This window comes from Xenopus tropicalis, chromosome 8, assembly GCF_000004195.4.
Source record: "Xenopus tropicalis strain Nigerian chromosome 8, UCB_Xtro_10.0, whole genome shotgun sequence".
Lineage (NCBI taxonomy): Eukaryota > Metazoa > Chordata > Amphibia > Anura > Pipidae > Xenopus > Xenopus tropicalis.
This window is the reverse complement of record NC_030684.2, coordinates 129,309,609-129,321,064: the sequence shown is the minus strand read 5'-3', so window position 1 is coordinate 129,321,064 and position 11,456 is coordinate 129,309,609. Positions and strand designations below refer to the sequence as shown.

The 11,456-nt window shown below is 38.3% G+C and overlaps 1 protein-coding gene across 1 annotated transcript; it reads left to right on the top strand.

The window, feature by feature from the left end:
• Window positions 1-745: 745 nt before the first annotated feature.
• On the top strand, window positions 746-5,292 carry LOC100491787 (olfactory receptor 10J4-like). Its single transcript, XM_004917521.2, has 3 exons — window positions 746-866; window positions 963-1,011; window positions 4,350-5,292. The coding sequence occupies exons 1-3, from the start codon at window positions 746-748 to the stop codon at window positions 5,290-5,292; spliced, it is 1,113 nt and encodes a 370-aa protein (XP_004917578.2).
• The last annotated feature ends 6,164 nt before the right edge of the window (window positions 5,293-11,456 follow it).

The following is an 11,456-nucleotide window of genomic DNA, read 5'->3' as shown; positions in this document are numbered from 1 at the left end:
TCTACATATTAGGGCAGATTCAGTTCAGTGAGAAAAAGTTATCTCATGGTTTATTACGTGAAAACGACTGGACGAGATTCAATTCAGAAAAGCTTCTCTTACTGTTGAAAACTCTATTGAAGTCTAAAAGAAAAATAGAAATTAATTAGGAGAAATGTTTTCTCAACTCGAATTATACGTTTTCATGTGATAAACCATTATATAAACTTTTCTTAATGAAATGAACCTGGCCTATAAGCTAAAAAACCACCACAAAATGGAGCACACTTGTTTATAAAACTTGTCTGTAAAGCTCTATTGAGCCTTAGGTCCAGAGAGGTTCACCAAGAGCCCTAGTCATTAGGTGTTGTCCCATTCACATGACCAAATAGGAGTTATATCTACTGTATTAGCCTGGCAGATCTCGCCCACTATAATAATGATTTCATGCGGATCTAGGTGCGCACTGAAAACACTTTTTCACAATTGTTTCTTTTTCCTTCAGATTGAAGCAGGCCAACCTTCCCAGCATTACATTCACAGCTGAAGTTCCAAACCCAACAGCTCACTTCTTATAATAATTGACAGATACTAAGCGTGTTGCATGATAGATCTCATAATATTTTTTGTTTCAGATTTGTTGTTCAGTTCTAGCAAGGCAAGCGTTATGGAAAACTCAAATGAAACATCTTTCAACCGATTCTTTCTCCTCAGTCTTGCTGATACCCCATCCCTGAAGGCCTTCAGTATACTAATATTTCTTATCATGTATATACTGGCATTAACAGTAAACTCTTTACTCATCATTGTGGTGAGAATCAATTTGCGGCTTCACACCCCAATGTATTTCTTCTTAAGCAACCTGTCCGTCATTGACATTGGCATAAGTACTTCAGTAGTACCTAAACTTATCATAATGACAGTAACACAAGATACAAGTATTTCACGTCTTGAGTGTGCTTCACAGATGTTCTTCCATTCAGCCCTTGTAGCATCAGAGTGTATTCTTCTGGCCGTTATGGCCTATGACAGGTATGTAGCCATCTGTAAGCCTCTGCACTACAATACAATCACAAACAAGAGATTCTGCATTTCAGTGGCTGCTGCCTGCTGGGCTGTGGGATGTAGTAATTCTAGCATCCATGTACCATACACCTTCCAACTGTCTTTCTGCAGGTGATAAACCAAGAGATAACATATTTCTCATTGAATTGAATCTGGCCCATTGAATGGATTACCAAAATAGAAGTGTGCAGTACATCAGAACACCAGCCATTTTTATTTGGTCTTCCTTCTCTCATCTAAGTAACTAATGTAAGTTCAGGTATTGGACCCAGAAATTTCTGAATTACGGAAAGGCCATCTCATATAGACTCCATATTAATCAAATAATTCACATTTTTAAAAATGATTTCCTTTTTCTCTGTAATAATAAAACAGTACCTGTACTTGATCCCAACTAAGATATAATTACCCCTTATTGGGGACAGAACAGCCCTATTGGGTTTATTTAATGGTTAAATGATTCCCTTTTCTCTGTAATAATAAAACAGTACCTGTACTTGATCCCAACTAAGATATAATTACCCCTTATTGGGGGCAGAACAGCCCTATTGGGTTTATTTAATGGTTAAATGATTCCCTTTTCTCTGTAATAATAAAACAGTACCTGTACTTGATCCCAACTAAGATATAATTACCCCTTATTGGGGGCAGAACAGCCCTATTGGGTTTATTTCATGTTTAAATGATTCCATTTTCTCTATAATAATAAAACAGTACCTGTACTTGATCCCAACTAAGATATAATTACCCCTTATTGAGGGCAGAACAGCCCTATTGGGTTTATTTAATGGTTAAATGATTCCCTTTTCTCTGTAATAATAAAACAGTACCTGTACTTGATCCCAACTAAGATATAATTACCCCTTATTGGGGGCAGAACAGCCCTATTGGGTTTATTTCATGGTTGAATGATTCCCTTTTCTCTGTAATAATAAAACAGTACCTGTACTTGATCCCAACTAAGATATAATTACCCCTTATTGAGGGCAGAACAGCCCTATTGGGTTTATTTCATGGTTGAATGATTCCCTTTTCTCTGTAATAATAAAACAGTACCTGTACTTGATCCCAACTAAGATATAATTACCCCTTATTGGGGCAGAACAGCCCTATTGGGTTTATTTAATGGTTAAATGATTCCCTTTTCTCTGTAATAATAAAACAGTACCTGTACTTGATCCCAACTAAGATATAATTACCCCTTATTGGGGGCAGAACAATCCTATTGGGTTTATTTCATGATGTTTAAATATTTTTTTAGTAGACATAAGGTATGGAGATCCAAATTACAGAAAGATCCCTTATCCAGAAAGGCCCAGGTCCCAAGCATTCTGGATATACCTGTATAAGTAAATTCTAGTATTAAAATCCAAACAAAGTTGAGAGATGTGTAATTGCATTGGGAGTTCCATGTATGATTTCATTAGGGATTTTTATGATGATGAGACTAATGAGTGAAGGATCACTCCCATCCACTTAGTTCTGATGTACAAATGAATATAAAGCCATGTTGTGAAAATACCATGATTCATTATTTCTTCCAGAGAACTGATTCTATGGCCAGGCCCTAGAAGTGTTCATTTTTACAAATCAGGGGAAAATCTAGTGAGATAACCAAAAAATCCAAAATCTATTTAAGATACCCAAAACATGTTGCGGTTGTTACATTTTGTGTAGATGGAAACTTCAGCATCTAAACATTCTACATTTACATTGAACCTTTCCACTGTGCCAGAGAGAGTTGTACTTCAGCTACAGATGGACAGACAGCCATGCAGGTGCAGTTTTGCTGCTCAACAACCGCTTTGCTGGCTCTATTGGAACCTACAATGACCTACTATGTATAGAGGAAAGATCTCCTATATATGTATTGATGGTGTATACATGCCTTTTGGTCATTACAGTTCTGTTGTTTTAGGCAAGTCTACATTTTGTAAACAAAAACATTTTGCTTGACTCTGTGACACACACCTCTCAATGCACATTACTACCCACTGGCTTGGAAATAAAAAAATAAATAATTCTTTGTATCAAATTTCAATTCCAGTCCTATTTTAATCCATTTCAGCCCAGCCTTCCCTTACTGCAGTGATCCCCAACCAGTGGCTCAGGGCAACATGTTGCTCCCCAACCCCTTGGATGTTGCTCTCAGTGCCCCCAAACCAGGGAGTTATTTTTGAATTCCTGACTTGGGGGCAAGTTTTGGTTGAATAAAAACAAGAGTTACTACCAAATAAAGCCCCTGTAAGCTGATAGGGTGCATAGAGGCCCCTAATAGCCAATCACAGCCCTTATTTGGCACCTCCATGAACTTTTATGGTGCTTATGTTGCTCCCCAAGTCTTTTTACATTTGACTGTGGCTCACGAGTAAGAAAGTTTGAGGGCCCCTGCCTTACTGCATTTCTGGTAGAAGACTTATTGTGACAAGATACTCAAAAATATATTCTGACTATATGCTGTTCACGCTAAGGTGACTACACAGAGCAACAGTGAACAAAGCTCCATTTACTAAAATAAAGAAAAAACTGGATAGCAATGAATCCATGGTTCAGATGGGGCATGACTTAAGGCAATTTCTTTTTTTCCTTTATGAGATGAGTGTATAATAAAGATTTTTTTTCTTTTTAACTTTTTGAATGGCCTGTCTTTTGGATTTCCAGACTGCCCCCCTTTTTTCCTTTTTTGTTTCTGCGCTAATGGCTTGTCCGCTCCCTTGAGCTGAGGGTTTGGGGTTGGAGCACCTGGATTATCCTTTTCACCTTGGTGAGTTCTCTACGGCTTATGGACGCTAAATTGCTAGACATAAGTGTGTATTTCTTGAATCAATTTTTACTCAGTGCTCTTTCCATAAGCCCTTGCACGATTTCAAACATTGTTTGTGTTGTTTTTGTTTATTAAACTATCACAGTCAGAAGATTACTCACCGCAATCCTCCCAAGCATAATGGCACTCCAGTGAGAAACCGTCAAGCTGCAAAAGTAGCACCGTGCCTGTACTTCAGATTATGCCTGTTCTCCACTACAAACATCTTCTTAAATCATCACTCGGTGAAATCCCCAATTGACCAAGGGTTTAGGTGAACTTTTCTGGACTTTCAAAAGGGCGGATAAGGTGTGGAAGTTCCATCAAAATTAAAGAGGCTGGATTGCATTTATGTGGGTCAGGGCTACAAGCCTATCAGTATCAGGATCTATTAAACGGTTAGATCTCCCCCGCTGTAATAATAATGTAATCTTGATGACTCTATGTATGCAGTGAGAGTGTGAGGATATTTGTTCATAACAGTGCTTAATTTTTCATGCAGTTCTAGAGAGGCTAGAGTAATGGACAATTTAAATGAAACATCTTTCAATGGATTCTTTCTTCTCAGTCTTGCTGATACCCCATCCCTACAGGCCTTAAGTAGTCTAACCTTCCTGATAATGTATATACTCACATTGTCAATAAACGCTCTGATTCTTATCGCAGTAAGAATCAATTTGCGGCTTCACACCCCAATGTATTTCTTCTTAAGCAACCTGTCCATCATTGACATTGGCATAAGTACTTCAGTAGTACCTAAACTTATCATAATTACAATAACTCAGTATAAAAGTATTTCACTTCTTGATTGTGCTGTACAGATATTCTTTCATTCTGCCCTGGTAGTGACGGAGTGTGTTCTTCTGGCTGTTATGGCCTATGATAGATACACGGCTATCTGTAAGCCTCTGCACTACAATACGCTTATGAACAAGAGATTTTGCATTTCCATGGTTGCTGTTTGCTGGGCTGTGGGCTGTATCAATTCTAGCTTTCATGTAACATACACCTTCCAACTGCCCTTTTGCAGGTCCCACCATATCAACCATTTTTTCTGTGAGATACCTGTTTTATTTAGTGTGTCTTGCCAAGATACCTGGTTTCATGAGATATCCATGTACATTGCAGCTTGTATACTTGGCCTTATTGCATTTATTTCAATTCTTTTTTCATATATTTATATCATCTCCACTGTCTTGAATATCCGTTCCACTGAGGGAAGACATAAAGCTTTCTCTACATGTGCCTCCCATCTCACAGTGGTCTCTCTGTACTATGGGCCTCTGATGTTCATGTATTTCCGCCCTCACTCCAGAAACTCTCCCAGCACAGAGAGAACTGTGTCTGTTATTTACACGGTTGTGACTCCAATGCTGAATCCCATCATCTATAGCATAAGGAATAAAGATATCAAAGTTACCATACAAGGAACTCGCAGCTTTTAAAGGCTACTTTTTCACATAACGTTTGCAAATGACATGAGATGCAAAATAAAGTAACCCACCCAAAAATGTCTTTCCACCTTTCCACCCCTAACATATATCTCTTACTCCTGGGAATCCCTGGCAGAGCACAGCATGCAGGAGAATAAAAGACAGAAGTATCGCTGATCTGTTTATAAAATATATCAGACATTTAAAACTACTTGCCTCGAGTATAAGCCGAGGGTTCCTTTTTTAGCACATTTTGAGTGCTGGAAAACTCGGCTTATACTCGAGTATATACGGTAGTTCATATGTATAATATAATTTATGTAACACTTCTATACTGTACATTTACCTTCTCAACTCACCTGCCTTGGGTTGTCTCTCAGGTCACATCGATGGTGAACTTAATTCAGTCCAGACTGACAGCAAAGAGCTACTTTAAGATGCCATAGACTCACCATTTATAAGACCGGTGTAGGCCCTTTAGGACATTGTATATTTATAAGTAGTGATGAGCGAATCTGTCCCATTTTGATTCGCCGAAATGTCAAAAAATTTGCAAAATGGGGGAAAAAAATGGCATGCAACAATACATTCGACGCACAATACGTTTGGCGTACGAGACAATTCTTTTTGACGCAAAAGACAATTCTTTTTGACGCAAGAGACAATTCTTTTTGATGCAAGAGACAATTCTTTTTGACGCAAGAGACAATTCTTTTTGACGCAAGAGACAATTCTTTTGATGAGAGACAATTCTTTTTGACACGAGAAACAATTCTTTGGACAAGCGACAATACATTTGACACTCACGACAATACGTTTGCCGAGGGAGACAATTGTTTTTTTACGAATGCTACAATCTTTTTGACGCGAATGACAATTTTTGGACGTGTAGAGAATCCATGCCTGGCCATTTTTTTCGCCCATCACTATTTATAATACCAAGGCCTATTTTGACCTCAACTTAGGTGTCCCTTGAGATCATAACTATTATCAGGGAGTGTCCCTAACAGTGGAGAGCCAGAGCATGGATCAGTATTAGGGAATTCCTGAGTGTTGCGGATGTGACAGAATGCACTCATGTCACAAAATCGTAGCCCACTGCTGCCAATGCTCACTGCCAGTTCATTAATCCCATTTCTGCTTATGACTCTGTCCATGGCAGGTGATCCTATTGCTTCCAATACCTTACATAAAGACTGAATTCTGTGGCAAATTGGCCACAGTACTCATACAATACATTAAAATTAAAGTACAAACATGAATTTAGGCAGAATGTTAGAGCTTTTGCAAAAAGAGATGTTTCACCTCAATGTCAGAGGACATTTTGGTCCTAGTTTAATTTAATGAGAAAATCGTATGTCCAATGTCAATTCCTGGTTTTCCTATAGAGTCAGATGTAATTTAAGTGCAAAACTTATCTCACTGGTACTGAATTAGGAGAAAAGTTAGTTCTTCTCAAATTGAATCTCATACACAAATTCACATGATAAACACCATTAAAATAACATGATGTCTCTCACTCTTTTTCTGGCTCTCACTGGGTCCTCTTTTTCCAGATGTCTCCTGGGGCTCCCAGCCAGCATCAAGCCTTTTGCCCGCCTCCGGGATAATAATATTATCTTCTTCCTGGCACTGCCCCCCCAAAGGAGTAGGATATATATATAGATATGTTTTATCTGGCTATCTAATGACCTGTTGCAGATAGGATTTCAGAAATGTCATCAAAATTGCCAAATTTAGAAAAGCTTTGAGACTTGTTGCTTTGGAGTAGAAAGAAACTTGTACACATTTTAGATTTAGGGGATTGTGTACTTTTCAAAAATATATGACTTTCTGAGGTGAACATACTTTTTGAAGCTTTACCCCCATAAATGCAGTAAAAGTGTTAATTTTGCAGTAGCTGAAATGAAAGAAATTATATGTCATACAGGGTATCCTCATCTTGAAGCCCCTAAATGCCACATAATTATGTAAACCTATACACATTGGGCATTAAACTGATCAGTAGACACGCAGGATAGGATGATTTAATTTGGTATCTAATAATATGTGGAAGATAAGATGCTGCAGAGTGGAAGATTTGAGGTGATTTTTGGAAATGTCATCAAAATTGCAAAATTTAGAAAAGCCTTACGGTTTGGAACTTTGGAGTAGAACAACATGCTCATTTTGGATTCGGGGGAATGTGTACTTTCCAAAAATATATGGCTTTCTGGGGTGAACTTATTTTTTTGTGGCTTTACCCACATTAAATGCAGTAAATGTGCAAGTTTTCCATCAACTAAAATGACAGAAATGATAGATTATTTACATGCCACATATTTAGTTAAACCTGTACACACTGGGCATCAAACTGTTCAGTGGACCCCTGGCATTTTATATTTAGGGTGTGTTATCTGGTTACATAATGACCTATATGAGATAAAATACTGTAGACTGGAAGCTTTGAGGTGATTTTTCAAAATGTACACAAATTATTTAAAACTGCTAACTATTGGAAAGCATTGCACTTGGTTTGGAATAGAAAGGCATAGGCAAATTTACCTATTTTGGATTCGATAGAATCTGTTCTTTCAAAAAAATGTATGTAAGTAAATGTAGGGTAAACTTAGTGTTAGTGGAATGTTTGGCCTTGAAATCTAAAGTATGCAGCTTTCTGGAGCAGTGCTTTAGAAATTTGTGGTGTATTGCTGGGAGTTTTTGACCTATACAAGTGAGACATCTCCATAAAACTATATATATTTGGTATTGGCAAGTTCGAGAGACATGAGACTTTCCAAATCAATTGTATTTTTGTGCATAAAATAAATTATGTTTCTGATATATGTGTTTATGTTAAGGAAATATGATTGTTTCTATTTGTTACTGAAGAGTAAAATTCGACCATATTTGAAAACTTAGGTTGTCTTGAAAAAAAAACAATATATTGTTCTTCTGAGTAAACTACAAATCCATCCCCCCAGGAAAGGCCCCTAAAATGAGGGAAACAATATGTTCAAAAACTGTCTGACAACAAAAGTATCTCTGACAGTGGAAGGGCTCTCCACCTAGAGTTTTAGAAAGCCAAGCAAAAAATATTAAATCTGAGCAATTCAAAAGAACCAAGATGTAAGGTTTAAAGAATATGTAAACCTTTTTTTCTATCAGTAAAATTACTCTAAACAGTCTCCAGAATTACCTACCTTTGTCCCAGCATTCTCTCTGACCTGGTTCCCCAGTTAGAAGTTAATCGTTTTTTTTTTTGCTTCCTTGTGCAGAGTGAAGCCCCGCCCCCACTTCCTGTTCAGGTCTCTCATAAAAAAAAACCCTGCTAATGACTGGCTCCTGCTGCCTCCAGGCGTGCCCAGAATGCTCTCCAGGTCAACTACAGGTAGTCGAACTGAAGAGAGAACTGAACAGGAAGTGGGGGCGGGGCTTCACTCTGCACAAGGAAGCAAAGAAAAATGATTAACTTCTAACTGAGGAACCAGGTCAGAGAGAATGCTGGGACAAAGGTAGGTAATTCTGGAGGATGTTTAGAGTAATTTTACTGATAGAAAAAAAAAAGGTTTACTTATTTTTTAAGGTGGAAACTTTAAATTTTATATAGGTGGCTTGTACCTAGGTGGGTTTAGGCAACAAATAAAAACTTAATTTTGTAATAACCTGTTTTTTTGCAAAGTATTTATTACACTGCTCACTGGCACATACTAAAAAATGCCTGGCATGTTTTTTGCTAGCGGATAAGATGCTTGCTAGATGCTTTCACAGATTTCCAACACATATATTTCCTATGCTCAGAGTAAAAAATGTACATTTAAAACCCCCAAACCAAGCTGAGAGATGTGTAATTGCATAGGGAGTTCCATAATTAATATATAAATTCATTAGGGGCTTTCCTCATATCTTAACTTCTGGGACTAATAGTATAAATGCAAGGATCGCTCCCATCAAGTTAGCTCTGATGTTCAAATGAATTGGAAGCCACGTCCTGAACATACCATGATTCATGATTTATTCCAGTGAAACCACTGTTTCTATGGCCATGGTAAATGTAATATTCTTCATCTAAGGCCGGGGCACTGGAAATGGCCATTTTTAAAAATCACAGGAAAATCTAGTAAGGTAAGCAAAAAATCAAACATATTTTGCAATTGTTACAATTTGTGTAGCTTCAAACTTTGACATCTAGACATTCTACATTTACATCTACAACATACAGAAGGGCGGATCTTCACCCGATATCCCCACCTACGGGTGGACGATATCGGGGAGCATTTAGGTAAAAAATGTGATAGGACAAAAACGATCGGATTATGTGGGCGGCAATGGGGCAGTCGGTTTGGGGACCGCATCAACGAGCCGATGCGGTCCCTGATCCAACTGGATTTTCTAACCTAACCGATTGATATCTGCCCAATTTCAGGCCAGATATCGGTCGGGCAGGCCCCTCGGTTCTGCCCCTACACGGGCCGATAAGCTGCCGAATCGGTCCAAGGGACCCATATCGACAGCTACAATCGGCCCGTGTATGGGGACCTTAAGTGTATAGAAGAAAGATCTCTCTGTTGATCATCTATTGATGGTGTAGGCCTTTGCGTCATTATGTTTCTGTTATTTTAGGAAAGTCTCAGTGAGGAACATTTTGCTTTACTCTGTGACACACAACTCTCAGGGCACATTGCTACACACTGGCTTGGCAATTGGCAATTGAAAAATTCTTCCGTTGAATCAAGTTTCAGTGTCCACCCTGATTTGTATCCACAATTTTGTATTACTGCATTTCTGGTAGAAGACTTAGGGAGACTTATTGTGACAAGATGCTCAATAGTTTCTGAAAATAGATCTTTCTCACACAGAGCAACACTGAACAAAGCTTCCATTTAGTGAAAGAATGACAACTTGAAAGCAATAAATACATGATTTAGATGGGTTAAAAAAATGATCACACAGTGTTCTTCCCGTAAAGGACAAAATTTCAAACGTTGTTTGTGTTATTCAGAATTTATGAAACGGTCACAGTCAGAAGCCTACTTACCGTAATGATCCCAAACTTAATGGCACCCCACGGAGACACCATCAAGCCACAAAAGTAGCACGTTGACTTGATTCTCATATTTATTGACTCCTGCCCTGTTTTCTGTCTTTTATTGACCATGATCGATAACCCAAAACCCAGATCAATTTCCAAGGTCCTGGTCACCGCTCACACTTCTGCTTAAACAACCACCTTTAGCTTTGGGTGGTGCCCTCTGCTACTTGGGTGCTGTCAGGTCTTAAAGTGAGAGGACCAGGGCAAGGGTTCTGGGTGAGCAAGGGAACCAGATTGTTACAGGAGGACTGAGGGAGCTTAGTAGAGTCAAACAGGCAAAGGGGTCAATGCAGGTGGAATTCGCTCAAAGTCACAATACAGGCAGGGGTTAGAACCAGACAGACAGGACAAAATGCGCACCCAGGAACTATGGTAGATAGACCTATCACGGGCGTGGGAGAAAATGGAAGGTAGGGAATTAAAGGGTAGATGATTAAATCAATCATGTAAATAGAGAGCACCCATAGCCATCATTCCTGCCTGGATAACTAATTTTATTGAAGTGAACCAGGAACCCAGCAGTCCTGCTCAAATAGGTGCGAGGCAAGTAAAACGGTACAGCAAGCAGTGGGTTCTTGGTTCAAATCCTGGTAGGATGTTACCCCACTGCCCGCCCTCTACTTCAGATTAAGACTTGTTCTGCTGTTCTCCAGCACCAAGTCTTTATCTACAGATTCCGTAGACTTGGTTGACAGGGAAAACGCCAAGTTGCATTTTTATCACATCCCAAATTTAACCAAAGAAACACAAGCTCGAATTTACTCAAGAATATTCTTCAGAACCTTGAATCATCAATATTTATTTATAATTTATTATTATTTATGGGGATATTCTCAGGCAATTACATTTATTTATTTATTTTTCCAATTTATTAAAGATCAGCCTCATTGAAAATGAATGAAACAATGTGATGATTCTCATTGGGTTGCAGTTTTCTTTTTTTTGCAACAAAACGCAAATGGAAATGTTCTAAAAATGTTTTCTAAATAAATAAGGCTAATGTTTTTGTTTTCTTTTTAACTCTGCTAGCATTAATTTTCTCAACTTATTATTAAAAGGCCCCCAAGTGACCAGGGGTTTAGATGAAAGAGATTGTGTTGCATTT